At 38.9% G+C, this 24,866-nt stretch overlaps 1 protein-coding gene and 2 long non-coding RNA genes across 5 annotated transcripts in view; 1 reads left to right on the top strand and 2 right to left on the bottom strand.

The window, feature by feature from the left end:
- Nucleotides 1-2,017: 2,017 nt before the first annotated feature.
- On the bottom strand, nucleotides 2,018-3,535 carry LOC124162017. Its single transcript, XR_006865469.1, has 2 exons — nucleotides 3,118-3,535; nucleotides 2,018-2,328 (listed from the first exon to the last, which is right to left on the bottom strand). It is a non-coding gene; the product is annotated as an uncharacterized LOC124162017 (long non-coding RNA).
- Nucleotides 3,536-7,884: 4,349 nt separating this feature from the next.
- Nucleotides 7,885-11,477, top strand: LOC124162243. Its single transcript, XR_006865516.1, has 2 exons — nucleotides 7,885-10,886; nucleotides 10,974-11,477. It is a non-coding gene; the product is annotated as an uncharacterized LOC124162243 (long non-coding RNA).
- A 3,507-nt stretch (nucleotides 11,478-14,984) lies between these two features.
- Nucleotides 14,985-24,866, bottom strand: part of LOC124161893 (adenylate cyclase type 9) — a 36,314-nt gene continuing 26,432 nt past the window's right edge. For all 3 annotated transcript variants that reach the window (XM_046538151.1, XM_046538150.1, XM_046538152.1), the window contains exons 11-12: nucleotides 20,728-21,905; nucleotides 14,985-15,819 (exon numbers count right to left, since the gene is read on the bottom strand). In XM_046538151.1, the coding sequence (XP_046394107.1) occupies nucleotides 15,561-15,819; nucleotides 20,728-21,905 (1,437 nt within the window). In that variant the 3' untranslated portion in view covers nucleotides 14,985-15,560. The remainder of the gene's footprint in view (nucleotides 15,820-20,727; nucleotides 21,906-24,866) is intronic.

The raw sequence follows: 24,866 nt of genomic DNA on the forward strand, positions 1-24,866 counted from the left end.
AGGAAATTCGGGGGTCTCCGTTTCTTTCAGGATTGGCATCTAAATTTCGTTGGCACAGCATTTTTTAAGTATAGGCCTCGCTTTGGCTATACGTTTCCGGTAATTTTTTTAGTCAGTTTAGTACTTTAAAAAATGGTAAACAAGTGTCCTAAAAATGAAGGAGTAACTCAGATATAACGGGGATATTTTTATGAAAATATCCGTAAGTTCACTTATACTTACATCAGTGTTACACGTACAGTCACTTTCAAAAGTTTAGGAACAACTTTGTGGCACCACTTAAGGACATTTAGTATCCTTTATTCCTTTCGTAGTGTTTTTGCTCAGTGCGGCAAACATTCCGCTTGTGTCGAGTGAATATACGTATATGCACTCAAAGAGATAAATTATTTTGTAACTGCAAATTTATGATTCTGCTTCCATTTATGTAGGATGTTATGATTACTTCGTGTGCATTTACTGCATTCTAGGACCACTGGTGGGCTTTTCAGCCGGGATAGTGAAGGATGAGGGGTCGGGACTATCTCTCATATTTTATTTCAGCTCGTTTTCTTACTTATTTACAGTTTTTTTTATCGTAATTTTGCTATCATTGCTATTGTTACAAAATATTTTCATTAATGCTAACGTGGATTTTTAAAATTAAGAAAAAAAATGGTGGATAAAATACTGGCGTCGGCGTTATCGTACAGGCTGAAGTCTGGCGAAAGGAGACACAAATTACATTGTATTCTTTGAAACTTATTATGTTTCGATTAATCAAAGTTTAAACAATTTTCTAGTATTCAATTAGTACGCAATTTCCAACGGTTTCTCTGTTTTTTGTAAGACTTGCAAAGTTATCCGTGTTTAGTATTTACTATTTGTGCTTCTATGTATCAATCTGGCAGTACCTCCTAGGGTCAATTGTGCTTATTTCTGCTTTTTGTGAGTAATACGATGTCATAAAATTTCCTGGAGTACATATATTTGAGATTATCATACGTAACTTTGTACCATTTGACCTTTCTTTAGGTTAGTGTCAGAGACCCTTTCCGTGGCTGTGGTTGGCTTTTAATGCGCAAGATAAAAAACAAAGTGAAAATCGGGGCAAATCTGCAGTAAATGCACGCGAAATAATCATTGAACCCAACATACATTGAATCAGAACGATATATATAGCAAGATATAGATATACGAGTAGCCACCCAATATCGAGCATATGTCGGACCAATAGCATCTGCCAGTGTTCTAATGCCGGCCCTATATTGCCTGCCAATACGGGTAAATAACCAAATTAACATTTTGGGTTTTTTAGCCTATATTGGCCCAATATCGGCAGACTATATTTACCCAGTGTACCGGCATTCACCCAATATTGGACCGATATTGTTCCGCTTTCTTCATCCATTGCTGAACCAATATTGGCAGCCAATATAGGGCCCATGTCCATATTATAACGTTTTCAGTCTTATTGCCGATATTGGCAGCCTATATATTTACCCGGTGCACTGGTGCTCACCCAATATTGATTGACCTGCTTCCTTCAGCCAATGCTGGACCAATATTTGGAATCCTAAATGAGAATTGAACGAGACGTGTCCAAAACCAGTATAAAACATCACAATGATAGTCACATTTTGAGTCATGAATGATATTGGGGTGCTCTACAGTGATCTTAGACTTGTGCACAATTTGTAAAAAAACCAAATAGTTATGATAAAATGTGTTTCCAACTGTGCAGAAGCAAGAATATCTTAAGGATTGATAAAAGGGTATGCATTGTCCCCTGCAACATTTAATGTTTACATCGAGACGGCCATCAATGAAATCATGGGAGGCCTTGGGTGTTAATATCCACGAAAAAGAATTAGTATGCTACGATTAGTTGATGACATAGCAGTCATAGCCGAGACTGATAATGATTTGTTGATGAAAATGAAGGAGTAGGAATGAAAAAACACTTTTAAGGCAAATGTAATATTTAATAACATTCTTTTGCTACAACTAAACTACTGAACCACAGCTTTTGATAGTCTTCTTTCATGCCTGTCTCATTTGTGTTTAGCACCAGCCAAAATCTTGCTTATACAGGCCTGAATATCCATATCAGTGGATGTGTTTAACACTTTCCTAGTTGCTCCATTAAAAGTGGAACAGCAAAATTACATTTCGTGAGCTACGAAAAAGCTTCGATGACAATAAATTTATACCAGCAGACACTTACTTGTGATTGCTTGGAATAAAACAAGAGAAGAAAGGCTGTTCTTCTCCTTCCATTTGCCTTTTAAGGAATCTTTCCAGATTCCTTGAGAGGGTATCAAACTTTTTTACTTGCTTCAGCAGCATCTAGATGAGTAGATTATTAAAATTCCTATTAGCCAGATTTTATATTCATTCCATCGTGAATCATTTTCACCAAGTGGATTTCTAGAATATGTTTTGCCAACACCAAACTCTAGCAGACTTCAACTTAAATAACTCTGAGACAGATCATTGCATTTAAAGTGATTCTGGTCATCATTTAGATAATTTTATCTACTGACCAATTTCTTAATGCAATTTTCGGACGTTTTTTGCGTTAGAATTATGGCAACGCGAAGAGTCTGACATCAAATGAAACTTAAACACACTGTAGCCATCAGGTTTTTATTCATGTTTACCAAATTTCAAAATTTTACTGCGCATTCTTATTGGCATTCTATAATTCTTAAATTTACTTATTAACGACTGTGCCTCATGGCGCCATGAGCGAAATCGTTGCTTTCCTATTAAAATTTCCTGTAGGAATCAGTTACAGTCATTGTGATTAAAAAAACACATTATTTTCGAAGTACGTGTTTTCTGCAAAAGCGCGGTGCTTCAAGGCTGGAATTTCTACAATGGACTACTGCATCTCTATTGTACAGATACTAGCTAGGTGGAATCGCACGTTCATAGTAAATATATGATATAAAGTAAGCTATTGGTTTTAACGCTATGATAATATCTGATGACTTGTTAAAGTTTAAACTCGAGTCTACAAGATAATTGCGCGGACAACAAACAATCAAGAAGTCCACAAGGTAAAAATGGTTCACAATATTATGAATATAAACGCTGCCTAGTATGAATTACAATACAAAAAAATCTACTCACCCAGTTCTGATGAAGCAAGTAAAAGAATCTCAACGGTCGAAGCCCTTTTGAGTGATCTAGAAGTACACAGAATGTAAACAAAACACCACACCGTCATATAACCATTGATTCGCAGCTCATTGCACATGATTGCAACTCGATTTGGATCACAGTAACAGTCAAAGTTATTAAAGCACTATAACTTTGCATTCTAAGGTAACACTCATAGTCATTAAGCAAGTTGATTCCATTGTGGCATGCGGCGGCAAGAACATGGTCCAGGAAACTGCAAAATAGTGGACATTTTCTATCGATGGGAATCGATATACGATTAGATCGATGGTAGCCGGTAGGTCGATAGCTTTAAACTAGGAGCGGGAGTTTGAAAATAGGCATTCAGGAATGGGAAAAGCGGACTGATGGCTTGAGTAATATTCACCACTGGGAGACATAGGCGGATCCAAAGGGGGAACGTGCCCCCCCCCCCCATACCCTCAAAAATATGCAAAATTTTTAATACGGTCCCATTATTATTGCTTTCGTTATGTATTACGAGATATCCCTGTGTCCCCCCCCCCACGACAAAATCCTGGATACGGCCTTGCTTGTACCCCCCCAGAGAGAAATCCTGGATCCGCCCCTGCTGGTAGAAGTACCAAATGTATTCCATCGCTCCAGTGGATAAAAAATAGTTTTTAACCCATATTTCAAAAGGCCTGTTTACACGGTGCATTAACACGTACGGGTTAATGTATAAATGTATGAACGCGAGAATGAACGCCAACATGCACCGTGTAACCACCCAACTTGTGCGAATGCATGCACAGAAAATAGAACCTGTTCTAATTTGGTTCATGCATTCGTACATGTTCCGTTCCGGTCCACAAAAATCATTCACGCAAACGTACTACATTAACTCGTACGTGTTAATCTATCGTGTAAACAGGCCTAAAGAGTGTTTTTGAAACAGAAAATACATTACTGCTTCATCAATATTTGTTTCATAACAAAATTTCTCACTAGGCCACAAAAATGGTCAAGTCCGAAGCGAGTAAAAAAATACCTGACCTACTGTTTAATAGTTTACATACTTCATGAATTGCATTTTAAAACATGATTTTGGAACTTATATTTTTGGCTCATAATACAACATCAGCAGATAATGTTGGTCCTATATAGGCTGCCAATATCGGCAGAATGATGGCAATGAGGGGGCAAATGTGCTTGGCCAAAAAATGGTGAAGTCCAAAGTGAGTAAAAAAATTCCTGACCTAATTTTTAATAGTTTACATACTTCATTATTTGCATTTTAAAACATGCTCTTATAATGTCACTTAGATTTTTGACTCATAACATAAGGAGATGATGTCGGTCCTATAAAGGCTGCCAATATCGGGCCAAACCCAAGTAACATTGACCGTTGGGCCTCGGTTGGGGAACCGTAGTCACGGTTGGCTCATTGTGGGTGGATATACCTACCAAATTCCACTGTTGGCCCAACGCAGATATTGTTCGTCGGCCCAACGAAAGGGTTTATGCTGTTGGCCCAACGGAAATCCCCAACGATGGCCCTACGAAATGGATTATCATTGGGCCACCATTGGGACATCATAACATTATAGTACGATTGCATACGTTGCAGGATACGGTTCACATGGTTCCCTAGCAACCTAATAACCAAAACTTATTTGGTTGTTAGGGATTGCTTTTATATGTTAATCATTCACTATGTCTTTGTGATAGCAGTGAAATAAAATAAGTCGAGTGCTTCCAACAAAAATAAGTCATTGACCTCATTTGGTAAGTCTTACAAAACTGGCATTCCTAATATCATGTTACCTTAAACAGATAGTTTCGTGGAATTTTAAACTTTTCATCATTAATTTAGATAGATCGATATGTATATTTTTTTCAGATTGTGGCATATCTAGTATCAGTGGAAGTTTTAATGAAAACAGTGTTTCAATGGACAAAGTGAGTGATGTAGACCTCTCTGAAGAGAATGAGATTGAATTTATATTAGTAAACCTAAATAACATCTGCACAGTTATTATTTTATGGAAAATACATCAACTATTATACTCAATCAGTGTTTCTGTGACTCCTATTAATATCCCTAAATCTTGCACTCATTGTTAGCCATATTCTACATATCCTTTTCTCCACAATGGCATCAAATTCCATTTTGCTTTGTTTATTTCTTTCATTATCTATCCAAATCTGCATGTAGAGGTCTCATCTCTCTGGTATCTTAAATAAACATTGCTCATATGCATTTGGTTTATCAAATTTTACTTTTCCTTCCCATATAATTTCTTGAAGTACCTATCCCCAGTCGAACTTGAATTTTATTTCATTTGCTTCTTTAATTTTCCAGGTTAAATCATATTCCATATTGTGATTCCTGTATCTTTCATTGCGTAGTGATTGCCAAAGTCGTATTCAATTATCAGTCCATCATTTTAGGCTATCGTTGGTTTCATTGATTTTAGTTTCTTTTAGCATGTGAGGATGTTAACCCTATACAGAACCCATGCCCTGAAAGACCTCTATGGTATATCGCCTTGTCTGGCCAGTCAGGTGACCTTTGCAGAGCTTGAGTGTCCTTTTTGATGTACACCAATGATAGACATCTACATTTGGTTCGTGGGAAATCATTAGGTTTGCTGTATACCAGATATAGGCATCTACATTTGGATTGAATTAGGTATAACGCTAACTTTGTACTCTCAGTAGGGATGTATATCTTATGTAGCTTTTTATAGAAGTTTGCGCAAGTGTTTTAAGCATGTTGATATGATATTTATAATAAATATTTCCATCAGAAAATTTCTTATTAATAACATTTTGTAACTGATAGTTGTAAGAAATTTTCTTATAGAAAAATTTTATAAGAAATTTTCTTATGTAAGAACGAATTATTGGACATATTTCTCATAAGTTATTGGAAATATGTCCAATTTCTGATAAGAAATTTTCTTATAAGAATTTTCCAATAGGGGGGGGGGGTTTAGGCGCAAGTAATACTTAGGAGTGTGGGAGTATTGCATACCCACTAGGGAAAGCAGGAGTTGCGGGGTCGTCCTCCAGGAAAGTTTTAAGAACAATGGTTCAAAATGGCGAGTTTTACGGCTTTCTGGGGGATATTTGATTAATCCTAACACTATGCTATAAGTAATCTAGCATTGTGTTAGGATTAATTAATTTATAACTGATCCAATTAAGTAAAATGGACTAAACTTAAAAATTTCGTTACCAAAGACCAGAGAATAGGAATTGTGAAGGCAATTGAATCAAATAACTCAGGGGTGTACATCTTGCAGTGTGACAAGGAGGATTTCTTTGAATTACCTCTTAGAAGTGGTACCATTGGTATATTTGTAGTAAAAAAATTAGTACCTGGATGCAAATTTCAGTCCACCCAGATTTTATCTAAGTGTGTTCTGTTGCCCTATGAAGAAGATGGACAGTTTTTGTGAGTGCCAAATTGTAATATAGAAAGGTGCTGATGAAATTTTCCTAATTTTGTCCTAATAAAAATTGTCCTAATTTGTGAAAATAAAAGCTGGGGACCTTCTGAACTGATATTGATATTTTGTTTTCCACTTTTAACCACTGTAACCTTACTTTGTCCCATAGCATTGATTGTTAATGTATTTAATTTCATTTTGATTTATAGGGAGTTAAAGGTAAAGATTCTATCTACCGGTATCATATCAAGTGAGAAAGTAAATTAATTTAACTTTCATTCTATAAAAATGAGAAATGCCAGTAAAATATAGCTTTTGTTGGGAAACGGATGGCAGAATGTAAAAGGGCCAACGGTATATCGTTGGAGATTTGTTGGCCTTGGGTTGGGAATACGAAGGCCCGACTGTAATGCTCTGTTGGCCCATCGTTGGAGAATCGTTGGTTGGGATACGGTTGGCGAGGTGGCCAAATCATACCATGGGCCAACCGCTGTGTCCCACCATCTGCCAACAGAGGGCCAACCAAAAATGTTACTTGGGAAATTGGCAGAATGATGGCAACGAGGGGCCGATGTGCCAAGCTGAAGCATATATTGGGCCAATATTCATCCGACATTCATGACTACTTGGGATTGGCAATTAAAAAGGAAAATTTCCCCTTCAGTGCGTATATACCCAGATAGCACAGAATTCTCCATATCTAATTTGTATGCAGATAGTATCCATTGACTACCGCTCCGTCGCTTTTCGTCAATGGATACTATCTGCATACGAATTAGATACGGAGGATTCTGTGCCATCTGGGTATTCAAGCACATACGACATTTTTGCGATATGTGGCCGAAGACGCCAAAAGGAGCAATGGAAACTTTAAGAAGCAGAAGTGACATACATTAAAATGGCCCTCACGATTTTATAACAGCTAATTTATTAAGGAATATGCTGTCTCCGTGCAGCGTCGTACCACCGCCTTCCTGGGTCTCGATCGTTTGGCGCCACAAAAAATACTTTTCTGGTGTTTAACGAGAGGTAAATTCACATTTCGGCACACAACAGTATACTTAAGGTTTCCACCCACTAATTTAAATTCTCCGTTTTATCTAATTTTGATTTATACTTGAAATAACGTATACGACAATGGAATCCAGATATCATGAGGTTCACACGTCATCAACATCGCGTCGCATGAGAAATGCGTTTTTGGCGCGGAATTCAAGTTGAAACTTCAAACTCTTCTAGGGGCGAAATAATTCAGCGCTCAAAATAAAAATTTTGTGAGAGCCTTTCTGACACCCATTGCTTTATAAATCAAGCATAATATTTGGTAGTGTAATCCCTTCTATTGGCGCCACGCGTTATAATGACTTCATTTTTTTCAACAAATCCCGGAATTATTATTGGAGTGAGGCATTTATAAAACGTTCGAGCATTATTTCGATGGAATCTGTGGATTATAAGAAGAATTTGGATGAATGTTTTTTGAAAGGGGTGAAATATTCTAGCGGATATTTCGCATTGTTGCCTGTATACGGTCAAAAGTATGAGTTAGATTGGAGTATGAAAGAAGGTTTCATCGTCCAAAATCGAAGTCAGATTAATTGTTTTATGTTCCTATCCCTTTCTTTCCTTACCTATGAATTTATACGTGTGTTTGCACTTAAGGCATCGTGTGAATGAATGAAGTAGTGTGTATATATAATATATATATTTCGTAAACGTATGGGCGCCGTCCCTCCGGTACACTGAAATATAAAGCTAATGTGCCAGGCTAGCATCGTCGGCAGTGGGCCGTGAAATAGGTTCTCCATGAAATACGTGGCAGGTATAGGGGCGGACGTACGGAGACTCTAAGTTTGTAACATAATCATTTATTGGTCTAATAAATACCACACGTAAAAAAAACAATGCAACACACAGAATCCATTCATTACACAGAACCAACCAAATCATGGGCTGAGCTCGGTTGCGGGTAGATTACGAGAGCGAGAGCACGGAAGCATAAGCGAAAGTGCCGTTGCGACCCAACAAAAAAACTAAAAGGACGGGAAACCCATGCTTCACCCAGCCCACCCCCAATTCTGCAATCAATTTGTAATGATCTTGTGCGAGAGAGTTTACCAGCGTAGGATGACCGCCGGGAAGTCGATGACAGGTCAGGTTGCCCAGGCCGAGCTCTCTGGAGACACTGGGGAGATGGCTACCGGAACGGCACGGGCGTCTTGCAGTAACTGGGTGGCCGCCGATATAGTATCTCAACACCAACTTCCGCACTCCTTGATAGTTAGCACTTGCGAGACAGCCAGCCTGTCTCCCTCTCGCGGCCACCGCTCTCCTCTCCCTTCCCCTCTGTTATATATATAGTGTGAATGAAAGAAGTAGTGTATCGGCCATATTGACTTATTTCACTGTGGGCCCACTTTGTAAGATCGATCGAGGAGAGAGCAAAATAGTTGTTCCGAGAGAGGCACGGGTACAAAGTCTTAAACCATGACCATCCGATGTCAGGTCATTCGGGATTTAAGGCAACGAGCGCCTGCGTAGGAGACCAGCACTGGTGGCCTGGTTGGAAAAAGGCCTGCGAGGGGTACGTTAAGGGTTACATGATGTGTCAGCAAAGGAGCCCGTACAGTAGAGGCAAAGCCCCTTTACACCCTCTGCCCATGGCTCATGGGCCATTTGAATTTATTGCGCTGGACATTGTTGGGCCCTGCCGTGGACTGATTTAGGAAATAAATATGTATTATCGATAATCGACCATTTTTCGCGGTACCTTGTGATGATACCCTTGCGGGATCAGATGGCAGAAATGGTGGCAGTAGCTCTAGTGAGGGATTGGATACTTATATTTGGTGTGCCATGTAGACTCCTCACCGATCAGGAAAGTAATTTTATAACTGACTTATTCAAAAGGGTTGCCAAACTTTTAAAAATCTCCAAGTTGAGAACTTCCCATTTTCACCCTCAACGCAACAGGAGAGTGGAATAAGTGCATCGAACAGTCACCCAAATCCTTTCCCATTACGTGAACTGTAAGTCAAGTGATTTGGATAAGTGGCTAGATTACGCTGTGTCGGCATACAATAGCAGCTGGCACTCAAGCATTAAGTTCTCTCCATATGAGGTAATTTTCGGGAGGAAAATGAGGGGTCCGTTTGAGTGTGCAGTGCGGGATCACCCTATTTTGGACAACACTTATGTTGCCACTTTAAATGAAAGGTTGCTTAAAATGTGGGAAAAATGTAATAAAAATAGCAAGGAGGTCATCGGAAACAAGCAAGGTCTGCGAAGGCCACCAAGCAGAGACATTATCAGGTGAATGACCTCGTTTACTTGAGTGACCCTCCTTGAGTGAGGAGTAAAGAAATTTCCCAAACAAAAGGGAGGTAAAGAAATTTCTCAAACCTTGGAAAGGACCTAAAAAGGTAATTGAAATGCTGCCACCCGCTAATTTAAAATTGCAACTGCAGCACCGCACAGTGGTTGTTCACCGTGATCGTGTTAAGCCCCATCCCACCCACTTCTCACTTCCGCCCCCTCCCACTGGGAAGAGAAAGAGGGGAAGACAACAGAAAAGTGCGCCGGAAAATAAAGAGGAAAGTTTGGGGGAATGGAGTGATTTCGACGGTGAAGTTTGCCCCCGGCGCACCGACGCTTTTCTCTTAGCAGAGGAAGGCGAAGACTTCACCCCAGCCATCCCTTTCCGTTCCCGCTCTTGAGTCCCCCCTCATCGCCGGGCCCCGCAGACAGCATGTCGCCAGCCGGCACAGCTGATAGCGAAAAAGAGAGAACATTTAGCCCCACTGCCCTCCCAAACCCCCTTGTGGTGACCACCTCTGAAGAACAAGATGCTCTCGGCAAGCGCATATCCTGCCCCTTGCCTCCACCCCTCCCGCCCAGATCCCTGTATGCGTTGAGATCCCGAGGACCACCGAGCTTTCCCTCCGTATCAACCAAGGACCAGAGAGAGGAGCAATTCCCCCATGAAAGCGGGTTATAATTTGCACCCCCGCAAGTAGTGTAAGAAGAAGAAGATGGTGTGCTCTACGCTGTTAATTGCGTTATTAGCCTGTTGGCTGGGAGCCATCACGGCATACTTGTGGCGTTATGGCTTAAGATATGTAGTAATCACAGGGGTATTGAATTGGGGTAGGGGTGCAAAGTGATTGATTGTGACGGTTATTTTATCTCGTGAAAAACATTGGACTAATGTGTTAATTTGAAATGGCTTTTTGTGTGTATTCCTTTGCATTTTCATTGTAGAAGAAATTGTGGTTATGGTCTGAGAGAGTAATTTTGTGAATTTTGGATGAGGTATTATGGGTATACGTAGTATTGAATGTTTTCATAAATGTGTTGTATACAGCATCCGCGAGGGCCAATCCTCGCCGTGGATGAATAAAGATAAAGATATATATGAGATTTATTGTCTTTATATTTTGTTTTGGGTGTTCTGAGGGTTCATCGACAAGTGCCTGACAAAGGCGGGTTATTGATTGGGATTATAGATATTTTAACTGTGTGTAAACTGTTATCTAATTATCTGCCAGCAGAGATTGTACTCACTGTATCACTTTGTATTCTTTGGTGAATTCTATTATTTGTGCTGGCTGGACATCCAAATGACATTTTAAGATTCTTTCATGACTTATAGAAAAATTTCCATTATGTCAATTTTTCTCTTTGGGTGGGGAGTGATGTAGTGACTGCTCTGCATTTTCCCCACCTCTCGCTGGCTTCCCTTCGTTGCTCGCTGTTGATGACTCACAATCCCACAATAGAAGCAAATACTCATCTCAAGGGGTGGGGGTGATGGGTCGGTATGCACGAGGCGATGACGGTTTGACGATCGGGAGGCACCTGGAGGAGGCGCAGACGATTTGTAGAGCGGAATAAAGCATGTCGTAGAATGTACTACTGACTTCTTAATTCATCATCCCGTTCCCTTTATGAGTTTCCGACGAACTCCCAATAGTCAATAGATTTACACTTATAAATTCTTTTTGGTGTAAGTACAAATAAAGTTATGCATTTAAATTGTATTTTTGCAGTACTTTTACATATTTTTCAAAAAGTTTATCGTGCGCCGATCAGGGGGTCAACTACAGTCGCGCATTTTTCATTTTTAACCACGAATCATTGACGCGGCGTGTTTTAAACGTTTTCGATGCATAAATAATAAAGAAGTTTTCAGTCAATTAAGTGTTGCTCAAATTTTTGTATAGCAATAATGCTAATAGCTATGAATGGAACATCATAGTGGTGTCATGGCAGATATATCTCATTAAAGTCTTGGCAAGATATCAAATCTGCTGCAAAAGGCAAGGCAGCAGCCCTCTCGAATGACATAACTCACATTGGGTGTGGGCCTACAGTGGCTCTGGAGCTGAACATTAATTCTTTCATATTTATTCTTCATTGGCTTGAGTAATGTATTTGCTATTCCTCTGGATCACGTCAAGACACATATCAGTTCTAAATTTTGAACTTTTTACAGTTAGCTATTTAGCTTCAACTATCGTAAAATTACTGTGCAAGTGTTACTTAATTAGATTTTTTATTATTTCTAATTGATGCTTCAAAGTGGGATGGAATCTTACATTCATAGAGAAATATTCAAGTCGTGTAATCAAATCCTCACGAATATATGCAGTATAATCACGGTCTTAGAAAAAGAGAGAATACTGTTACTCTTAAAAAAGAGTATACCTACTTTTAATTATTCCTTTTTTGTTAATATTTCTGTTCATTAAAATTAGCTTCGCTTGAAATTTAATTACACTCAATTGTTTTAGCTGCTATAGCATAGCAGCTAAAACTATAGTGGATTAATAAAACGAATAAAACATAACATAGCAGCACTATGGAAGTACCGGCCATACTATTACCGGTATTTCTGGTACCGCTAGTGCTAGTACCGGTAGTGCGCTTTTAAATACTGGCCGGTACTACTGAAGTAGAAAAAAAATAGTACTCGGTACTACCGAATACTGGTATTTTTTGCCCATCCCTTCTCTCCCATGGAAGATTAGAAGCTGGCTATACAATGGTGAGGAACCACTTCAAGGAACAGAGCTCAAGATGCAATACCATTAGGAGCAAGAACAGAGATTTTCTGATTGAAAATGAAGACAAGTCAAAGAGATGGAAAGAGTACCTGGAAGATTTATACAGTGGAAATAAGCTTGCACCGCATATAATTGAAGTGGAAAGTGAAGTCAAAAAGGACGTTAAAAGAGCTTCAGTAGGGCTGTTTCGTTGATGACATTTTCATCAGAAGTATTAACAAGGATCATCTGATGGAGAATAGAAAAGGACAATTAATTTTAAGGAAAAACAAGGGAACAAGAGAAGCAATACACACCCTTAGGCTACTCCTGGAGGAGAGAATGGAGGAGAAAGAACCTACATTCATCAAATTTGTGGACTTAGAAGAGGCTTTTGATAATGTGAAACAGGTGTTCTTTTCACTATTGGTCCAAATTTTAATAAAAAAATTAGCAATAAAAATACATGCGTTAATTCATAACCAATTATAAGTGCTCCGATTTTCCAAAACATGTTAAAATATGCATGGTTAACTTCGAAGCTCGCTGGCACGAGACAATTTTTCGTAATGTAAATGACGTGTGTTTTCCTTCAAAAATTATGGACAGTCGTTGCAGTTTTGGAAAAAACGCCTTTTCTGCTTGTTCGTGGTGCCGCAAATCACTTTGCTTTGCATGTCTTTATGATGCGTTCCATCCTGAAAATTGCAAATAAAGGATTAGCTGGAGTGGTGAGGCAGTGTACTGGCCTTCCACATCCAAATCTTGGTAAATAATTAAGGGGCATTCCTAAATTCAATCCCTGCGTGTAATGTGGATTACACTATAGTTGTGCAGTACACAGTCCGTCAGATGGGACGTTAAGCCGTGGTCCCCTTGGCGCCTTTCGTTAAGAGCAGGCTAATGCCGACGCCGGGTTACTATCCACCCTTCATCCTCAGTTCCTAATCCCAAGCTGATCCATTCCTGATTTAAATATTAAAAAAGATCTCTTTTAAAATTATATTCCATAGTAGTAACGAAGATAAGAAAACGAACTTTAAAAATTTAAACAATAAAATTCTTAAAAATTAACACAAAAAAAAATTCCCTGAGCGAGCATCGATCTCATCACCTTTACCTCCACAATCGGATACCGTATCCACTAGGCTGTCGCCCACTTGTTAACCATTGGCGTTCAAATGAGTTAATATAGCGTACCTTCATTTTTTACGATTTGTAATTGCTTTTTTCTCGGAATTTTACGAGAAGTGCGTCGTCTCGCTTCGGCATATTACATTTTTACCCATAAACTACCGAATCGCAAAATTTGAGCTCGATCGGCGATGCGAAGGTCGTGTATTCCCCTTGTAAGACGCTCACTGGAGTAAGTAGGCAAATATGCTCCTGCTCAAAACACACATCGATTAGCATAGGCTACTAATGTGAGTATGCAATTCGAGTGAAGTGCAGACCAATACAATACCCACATCGAAAATAAGAGTTTTAGAGAAATGCACTGTTTCAAACAAATATCAGAGAGCCATTTTTTTTGACTGGTTCTTTTTGGCCCATCATTATTATGTAAAAAAGGAGGCAGGCAGGGCCTTGTGAATCATTGTTCCATCATGATGAACTACATTTCCTATTAGCCTACCACTGCCAATAGGGAAAAACCCTAATCTAGCAATGGTGGCCAAAATGTTTGACACCAGGCCATTCGATCATTCTCAAAAACCTCATTCGTAATAGTGTTCACCCCACAGTCTTCTGTTGCGTGAATCACTGATGTGGAACTTTTAAACCTACAGACATTCAGAGTTGGTGAGTAAATGGTTTAATTTCACCAAGGAATTTTCAAAGTGAATTGAAAAATTAGCAATCAAAAATCATCAGGCCATATTACTTTGGGAGACACCAGTATAACTTTTTTATCAAGGGCAAAAAAAAAAAAATATATAAATATTTAAATTTAATTTGGGAAATATCGCTAGCACAACTATTGCATGTCAAATGCATAGATTAAGAGCTGAAATAGTTATGCAGTGCAAAATTTCAAATTCAGGCAACACTGATTGGAAGAATACAGAAGGCTAAAGAGTGTCATTGAACTGGGCACAATTATGCGGGAGTTCAATAATGAACTTATTCGTACTAATGAATTACAAAAATAAAACACTTTTTTCCTTCTGGTGTACTTAACAGGCATCATTCAAGTTTGTAGTAAAAGAGAGTATAAGTGCATGTTATGGTTGTACTCAAGAGAGTATCGTTGTGGCATGGAATTCCAGATAAATAGGATGATTAATATAATTTTCACACCCATGAAAATAAAAAGTTGGTACATTTTTTTGAGCTGTTTAAACTGCTGCAAACCAATCAAAATAACCCCAAATTATTAAAAGTGGAGTATTTCTTTAATACCATGAGTACATTGCAGATGGAGCTGCAGACTTCACATTGGTTTTGAAGTGATTTGAATTAAAATATTCACATTGCTACACATTTTTTGTTTAAAATATTATAAAAAGAATATATCTTTAACAAGAAATAGTATTCTTTAAGAATAGGAGGTACATTGATGGCATCTAATTAATCTGAAATGCCATTCATTTCATCTTATATAGTCTGCAAATTAAAACAGAAGTAAATATTTGCACCAATATGGTTTAGAATATCAAAGGTAAACATGGAAGTAAAAAAGGACTTCCCTCATAATACAGTCATAGATACATGAAATTTTGATTTCTTTATGTGGCTATTTTAAAACAGTTGAGAGGACAATGATTGGCATGACGTAAAGGTATTTGAAAATTGAAATAACAGTAAAAATATAAATACAATAATGAATAAAATAGCATATAAATAATTTACGTAGTGTTAGACAAAATGGTAATATCTCATGCATTTGACTGAAAAGTTTAGCAGGAGGGCTGAAAACTTACAAGTTCCTTTTTATGCCACATTGGCACTACAAATTAAAATCACCATTTTTTCGTCCTTTCAGTAAAAATACATTCATATGATCTTTCCCCTTCACATACACAGAACCTCTTGGCTCGAATTCATACTGTTGAGACAACACAGGTAGGCAAGCTTCTCCAACCTGAATTCTCCCATTAACTCCTGTTGAATCCATGCGACTGGCAACGTTGACAGCATCACCCCATATGTCATAGTAAAGCTTTGAACTCCCTATCACTCCAGCAGTCACATCACCATGGTTGTAGCTGATGCAAAAAAATAAATTCAAATATGAAAGAACATGCTTCAAATGTAACAACTACAGCACACCACCGATTATCTGGGCTAATGATGGGGAGAGACAGCACGAATAATCGGAAAACATGAATAACCCAAACTTTCACTTTCATGTCTTGTCATGTTCATAATTTACACAAAAAAAAACAATGCATTATTATTTATCCACTTATTCTGATATTTTTTAGTGCTTCGTAGACTCATTGAGAGCTTTCTTTGCCCGTTGGTGATCTTTTTAGCGGCGATAACATGGTTGTAATTGTATTATTAACCCATCAACGCCCACGGGTGCCATATGGCACCCAACACAGTGCCGAGCCTATTCTCCTGCAATGCATATAATACGTGAATTTTAGCATACATTGTGGTGCACATACTTAGTAAAAGCAGAAAAGTTTCTCGGGTTTTCCACCGTTTGATGTCGTCCATGTCTCCCGACGTTTCGATCCGCGACTTGCTGATCATCGTCAGGGGATCTTCCGAATGCCGTTCTTCCGAGTGTATATATACGGGAAAAATTTTGAAGAACGGCATTCGGAAGATCCCCTGACGATGATCAGCAAGTCGCAGATCGAAACGTCGGGAGACATGGATGACATCAACCGGTGGAAAACCTGAGAAACTTTTCTGTAACTGATACGCCGGGAAAACCTAAGATCATACATAACTTAGTAGAAGGTTTCCTATTCAGTCAGTTTGGATTGTGTTCATTGTGTTGAGCTCATATGTATCATATTTTATAAAAATAAACGATGTGTGATTTAAAAAAACTTTGGGTGCTGGCGGGTTAATGCTCCATGTAAGGCATGGTTTAGAAAACCACACATCTTTAGCTTTGTGATCATGATACAGAAAAGTGGTCTGCACGAATGCTTCAAAACCACTGGTCGACGTCGGAAACTACACTGTCAGGCACCACGCCATGTAGTCACCTCTCGCACAAGTTGCCCAGGTTGCAGCTGCTGCAGGATGTGTACCTGTGATCACGGATACACGTCCCACGTGATTTTGCGTCCGTTTTTTTTTTTATAAAGATCGCGGAAATTATTGAGCGAGAGTGAAAATCATGCACGGATATACTGCAGCCAGATAATCGGGAGTCAGCTGTATATCAAATAAATTGTATTCCATAGAAAGCTTAAGTGTAAGAGATATTCAAGAAGCCATCATTGGGTATCTTTAAAGATAAATAGCCATCTTAAAGACTTCAGTCAGACTTAAAATAAACGTATACATGCACCCCTGTTCTCAGGCAAAAAAAAATGAAAGAAACTTCTTCAAAAGCAATTTCCAAGACATGATGGAATAAAGTTCTATCGTATTTCAGAAATACGTAATTTATCTTAAAAGTATGAATGGTTTTTAATGAAGAAACGTATGCAACATTCATTACTCCAACCTCATGCTGTTCTACAATATAACATCAGCCCCAACATAAATCCGCTAAAAAATATTTACTTGTTTAAAATAATTACTTTTTATACCATAACTCCAAACCAATAATATCATATAAACGTTCATGGTGAAAACAAAAACACGGTACTATTCCACAAACTTTATTTTAGCTGTCAACTAGTTTCGACGTTTACACCGTCATCATCAAGACTAACTTATTAATAACTATAATAACTATTATAACTAAGTTAGTCTTGATAATGACGGTGTAAACGTCGAAACTAGTTGACAGCTAAAATAAAGTTTGTGGAATAGTACCGTGTTTTTGTTTTCACCATGAATATTTCTTCGTTCCACCAAGTAACGCCCACATCAGTTGATTTTAATCATATAAACATGTGTAACAGACCCACCCATGTCATAGACGCACCTCTATTTGAAGCATCGGAGCTTAAGGAATAAATTTTTGAGGCATTTTTTTTTAAAATTCTATTGCACAGTCTAGCAGATGTTTGCCTGGACTTTTGACAGTTATCAAAACTTCTACTTTCAATATTAGAAATTTATGCAGCATTTTTCAGATAAATTTACACAACATGTATGGTGCTAAGAGATAAGAAAGTATTCACTTGTAGTCTAAACCTTAAAATGCTTACTAGGGATGGTCGGATCAGACACCTCACATCCAAATATCCACGAATGATACCCTTTTTCAGCTGCAATTTCTGGGAAAAAAGTGCATCTCTCACACACCTTTATATGGTACTTTAACAGAAGCAATTATAATTCAAATAAATAACTGCTTGAGATTATGGGGATATTTAGTGATAACATACTAACTTTGAATGAGTTAATCTTCGGAAGTAATTATCATCAGTAATCTATAGACAACTACTCACTAATCTTATCTATAGAAAACAGCGTATGTCGTTACAAGTCTTTGTGCCTAAAGATGAATGTGAAAGATGACCTAGATTATCCATCTGTTAGCTGAGATATCCTCCTATATCATCACTTCCCAAGCTCGAGTCCCAACAAAAATTCTCCCTTTTTGAACTTTATTTCTTATTCTTCCCCACCTTCAGGCAAGCTAAATATTCAAGTAATCAAAAGTTGTAGAGAAAGCATAACACTGAATCCAAAGTAAACATGGCTGAGACAATAATCAGTCTCCTGCGATAATCCTCTTGGGCTTTCCCCTCCATTAAAATGGGTAATCAGAGCTCAATTCTCGAAATAAAAATAAATGATAAAATATAGGATGATGCAACAATAAAACTCTCCAGCCCACTTCTTTCCATTCCCAATTTGCATCGCCTTCTTCAATATGGTTAACAGTCAAGCTTTTGATGTTCTATCTATGACTACCTTCCCTGCTAGCTTCCATCTATCCCATCCAGGTTTTCTTCAACCCCTCCTAGCAAGCAGTCTATCTTACTTCTTTAGGGTGAGACTTCACAACTCAAACAATTCATATAAAGAAAAAAAAAATGGCAAATGTAATTTGGTGAGCTTAGAATCACACAGGATTTCACCACATGATCAGTGGCGCCAACTACATGGGGCCTGAGGGGGCCCGAGCCCCCCCAAAAATTCGTTACAGATGTGAGGAAAAAATGTGTCAGACTTGTCGATTTTCCCCGGAGTGTCCAGATATTGAGATTTGAGCGATCAGGGTTCTAATGTTGATCATATGACTCTTCTAAAATGCTTAAAAAACTTAAAAATTCACTACTTATACAATTTACTGGGGCAAGGTCCCCAGTTTGGGCCCCCCCAATATTTTTAGTAAGTCGGCACCCCTGCACATGTGATATTAGGCTCATAGTCCTATACTATCAGCATTAGAACTGTCTTCACAAAATCCTCTGGCTACAAGCCTCTCTGAAAGATCCTGTGTACTATTCCTAAAAACCTCCTCCCAGCCTCTCTTTAATTCTTCAAAGCTTACACCATTCCAAGACTTTCCTCGTCTACATATGCATAAGGCTCTCTCGATTTCCATATCTAAGATCCCTGGTCCATGATTATCCTCCTCCACTGGTCTTTCCTCCTCTTCATTCAATCTCTTTGGCATGTTCCCACTGTTTTAAAGACATTGAATTCAGTTTTATTTATGTAAGTATGGATATAATTTTGCTTCGAAGTTCGCATTACATTTAGCTTCCACAAAATCATGCACACAATTGCAACCACCCTAAGGTGATGCCAGTGGTCATATCTTGTCTGTGAATTTCCTTCTCATGAAAAAAAGATATGCAAGCTCAAACAAAAAAGTTATGTATTCTGAAGTCTCCTAGTTTAAATTTTCATAAAGGCCACCAATGCCAGTACTCTATACTCCCAAATTACATTAATAAATCACTAAATAGAAAGTGCACAACTAAAGAACTATACAAATTAATCTTTTATAGTACATAGATTAGATATGAAGTAGTACAGTAGATTCCGGTTAATTGGGACATATCGGGACTTATTCACTCTGCCCCAATTAAGCGGCTGCCCCAATTAGGCGAACTATCCTGCATATGAGCATAAACAAACATTGAAATGATGGAAAGAACACTAAAGAATGTTTATAGCGCAACATAAGTTTATTAAACTATTAATTTGATTAATAAATCAGCGAGTTTAGTTAATTTATTACCATTTTTAAGAATTATAACAATTTAGTTAAAAATATTTTTCACAGCCTCGGGCGACGCTGAATGAATGTCTCTTACTAAGTCCTATAAAAGAAAAGTCCTATCATCTTGCGGAAAGTATAACAACAAGAGCTTTCAAAATAGGGCAAGAATAGTGAAAAGTAAGAGTAAATCAAATTGAACATTAGTGAAAAATAAGAGTAAATCAAATGAGGAAAATATTTAAAAATAGTATTCTGAAAACAAAAAAATTTTAATTTCGTCGCGAGTATAGAGTCTATGTCGCCGACTCATGGCCCAATAAAGTGGCATACTGTCCCAATGAAGCGGAGAATATTCTGGGATATTCCTCTATTGGCAGGGGCGCCGACTTATAAAAAATATTGGGGGGGCCCATATCGGAGGTTTTGCCCCGGGAAGAGGTTAAATTCACAGTGTGTGCAGCACCGAAACACTACCATGATTCACACCACTTAATTCAGTCAACCTGCTTCACCTTATAATTATTTGTTTCAACACACATTGTTGAATTTATTTTAAAGGTAACTATCGTCAAACATGGGAAATAAAAATAACAAATATATTTATGTGATTTCACAAAGCATAATATAACTTAATTATTTTCTTAAATTATTGAGGGGGCTCCGCCCCCCCAAACGAATCTTTGAGGGGGCTCGGGCCCCCTCAGGCCCCATGGAGTCGGCGCCACTGTCTATTGGGTTCTGGTCTTCAAGATCTGCCCCAATTAAGCGGCTGCCCCAAGTAACCGGTGGACCCATTGAACGGAATCTACTGTATTAGAGAACTAAAAAAATACAGCAAAATGATCATACTCACCCAATCCTCAAAATGAGTTCAAACTCTATCAGGTCCCGATTAAACTGGGCAACCACCTCTTGCATTGCCAAAGCAAACTCAATCAGCTGGAAAAGATGTCGATGACTGTGCGCTGGAGAGCGTCGCTGAGGATTCAACCCAGAGGCGGCCATAAATGTACACCCTATTGTCTTTATTTTCTCCACCTCAGAGAACTCTGGTCTTTGTAGGAGTTCATCAAAATCTGCGACCAATTCATTCAAAACACGCAAACACTCCCTACCACCCAGATATGACTCATCGTACATTTCTCCAAAATTCACTATGCTGCCAAAAATAACACCCACTTCCTTGTGGTTTTCTGAATATCGAGCAGTTGTTTTCAATTGTTCAGCCACGTGGCGAGGAATGATATTGTGTAATAACCAGTCAGCTTGATCACGCATGCTTTGAACTCTTGACTTATCTCGAGCAGCCACCCAAGATCCATGAAAGCCAAGTCTATAAGACACCTCAAACTCTCGATCTAAAAACCATATTAGTGCCAACAGCAGTAGCACATCAGGCCATATTTCCCATGAAAAGTATAGGGTCCAAGGAACTGAGTTACTCAAAACTTCATGTCCAGTATAGTCTCCACACACTCTTGAAGCAATTAAACTAATATAAATAAATCCTACTAATGTAGCAAGAAAACTTCGTAACCAACAACTGAGCTGAGTGAAGTTACAAAAATGCACCAAAGAAACAAAGACAAGGCGCGCCAGATTTCCAGCTTGGTTCATTAAGGCCAGGTTCCCACACTTCAGATTTGTTAGTATTGACACAGCTGGTAACGTTAATATAAATGCACCACAAATATGCCAATAATACCACATAGTCAGTTTGCTGAAGAAATCACACCAGCAGCCCACTTGAATTGGGCTGAATGGATCAAATTTGCCTCTCCAAGAACGGAATATGCAAACTGTTAAAACCACGAGGAGGAGGAAGGACCCAACGACAATGAAAGTGATCCACATGGGTGATGAGTTGTCCACTGGAAGTAACACCTGAGCAATGATCATCATCACCCAGACAACAGCAGCCACAGCCACGTCAAGGCAAGTATTGAAGCGTGAAGATGCCAGAGTGGGCGGGCTGTCCACATCCTCTTCTCTAAGATGGGCATGCGTCCTAAATTCCTTCTCCATTTCTGCCTATCAAAAAATACAAAAATAATAGTGAATAGCTAATATTTTAAGCCATTTTTTTCATTTTGATCCTTAACGTTTGAGTTACAATCAACTAGGTGAACTTTGTGCGACAGTACAGTAGTAATTCAGTGTGGTATGAATGCCCACTATGGAAAGTCATAATGGTCAGCTGATGTAATTGAACTTCAGATGAGGTGAATAAAATCAATCTTGTAACAGAGCGATATGGTTTATGGTTGAAAGGCTGAGATGTATTTTAAGCTCACCAAAGGCATAAACTGAGCAAGAACATTGAGGAAAGCTAGAAGGAAAAAATAAGGGAGCTACTTATTGGCTAGTAGCACATCTTTTTCTTATGGTTTCCTTAAAGCACAAACTATCTAGAACAATGCCAAAATGTAGGCCACACTTTCAGCACCTCCCAAAATATTGTTATTATTGTTTCATTTCAAAAATTCATTAAAGTACTTAGGTATAAGAGTTATGTTTCCATTCTTGATGGTTCTATATTTTAAGGAGAAATTACATTACTAGACCATAATTTGAATATAATTTGCATTCTTATAGCATGAAGCAATCATTGTAGGAAAGAAACATGTCTTCAAATGAATAGCGATGCATGCTACAGATATATAAGACAGAAAACTCTATAATAAATAATTTAGCCATCAAGATACTTTGGCAAGTAATAAAATAAATAATAAAATTTCAGATCATGTGGACCTTGATTGAAGTAAGTTTGTTTCATGAAAGCAACATTTAACTTGTTTAAACGTGATTACAATAAGATGGGCACCTATGCCTTCTTCCCTCACCTTAAGTAGTGGAGTGATGGATAGCATGGTAAGCTGCCATATGTTAGGTTATACAATGATAAATGAAGAGCAAACTTAGTGCATGTCCACAGTAATTTTATTTGGTACGACGCGTTTCAGCGACCTTACTTCGCTATCATCAGGTACAAAATGCATGCATTTTATACCTGATGATAGCGAGATAAGTAAGGTCGCTGAAATGCATCGTACCAAATAAAATTACTGTGGACATGCACTAAGTTTGCTCTTCATTTATCATTGTATCATTATGTTCCACAACATCTCGCCGAACACCGTTGAATACGTTAGGTTATATGATTGGCTCTTATCATTGACATTTTATTTTCCTCAGTTACCAAAAAAAATTTCAATACCATGCCTTGCATCTTCACCAGCAAGTCACTTTAATTAGTCACCATTTTTTCAATTTAAAAGAAAACCCATTATCAGTTATTTAGCTGTTTAGGCTTATTTGATTTCGTCAGCAGGCTTTTCAATGATGCCAGGGAGAGCTCTGAGTGGTTCAAGGTGCATAGAATGCTATTACGCTGCCTTAGGCACTCATTGGTGGGGTTGAGTCAGTTCAGTTAAATGAAAATTAAAATCATCATCAACTTTATAGCTTATCTGGACACTACATAGCATATTAATGGTGAGCATAACATCCTGTTTTTTTTTTGACGGAATAACAGTTATTGTATTTTCACCTAATCTGATTCCATGGCTGGTCCCTGCTTCAGCGTTGTCCCCAATATCCGTATCATTTTTGCAAATCAATAGATTATGTATTATCATTAGATAAATGGTCAAGTTTTCCAGATGAAATTCCAAACTGAATCACACAATTGTTGAATTCATTACTACAGCCCTTTCTCTTGCGATGAATGGAGGATATGGTGAATGATGTAGCATTTCCTCTTCCCTTTATACTCTAAGGTAGGAAATGTGCGACAACATTCCACTACATCACGACCATGATGCACATGGATAAGTGCAATATTGTACCATTACATCCCTGGGCCACCCAGAAGTATATGGGGGATTGAGCAAATTTTATCTTTTCAATCTTGTGATGTATAACGTTTGTCACTTGATCCTGCCGCTTCACGGCAGGCAATTGTTCCTGGAATAAAAACGTGGTGTTGCCGCCATCTTGGCAGTTGCGCGCTGGCACTGGAATGGTCGTGTTGATTTGCCCCGATATACCACATTGGCGACGAGGATGCCGGCATTAATGGAGAAGTTTATCGCGGAGGAAGAAGGGTGGGACTCCTACGAAGAGCGGATGGAGCAGTATTTTATCGTGAACGACCTGGTCGGGGATACTCACGAAGAAAAAAAAGAAGGCCGTGTTACTTTCTTCGGTAGGAAAAGCTGCATACGCGGTCCTGAGGAACTTGTGCGAGCCGAAGAGGCCGGCAGACATAACATACCGGGGGCTTTGCGATCTACTCAGGCAGCATTTCTGCCCCAAAGCCTCGGTGATCGCCCAAAGCCATCAGTTCCACAAAACCGTGCAGGGGAAGACAGATTCCGTAAGAGACGCCGCAAAACTGAGAAGGGTTTCCCGAGGCTGCAATTATGGCGCTTTTTTTGATCGCGCACTCAGGGACCAGTTCATATTAGGGCTTGGGACAGAGAGACCGTACGGGCCCTTTATCTTGAAAGTGAGGACCTAGCATTTGAGAGGGCGGTGGAAATCGCTTCATCGCGGGAAGGAGCCTCCAGGAACGCCGAGGCTTGCAACTTGTTCGCACCGTCGGAGGAAGTGGCTGCGGTTGGGGTCCATTTTGTAGACCGGGACAACTCGACTGGGGTTGGAGAGGAGCATGAAGAAGACGTTTTTCGGGTCACGACCCAAGGAAAGGGGAGAAGACCGGCCGGACCTCCCGAAGTGCGGCATCATCAGGGGGAAACGCAGCGATGGTGTGTTTCTGCTGCGGAAGGAGGGGCCACTCAAGAATGGAGTGTCGATTTCGGCGTGCTAGGTGTGATCGATGTCAACAGGTGGGCCATTTAAAGGCAATGTGCAAACAGGGTCACTTGGGTGAGTACGAAAAAAGGGTATTTCATAGTGAGATTTCTGAAGGGTGTATGGAGGGTTATGAGCGGGAAGAAAAGGGTGTTGGAATTTTTGATTTAGAGGTTT

The sequence above is a fragment of the Ischnura elegans genome, chromosome 7, assembly GCF_921293095.1.
Source record: "Ischnura elegans chromosome 7, ioIscEleg1.1, whole genome shotgun sequence".
Taxonomy (NCBI): Eukaryota; Metazoa; Arthropoda; class Insecta; order Odonata; family Coenagrionidae; genus Ischnura; species Ischnura elegans.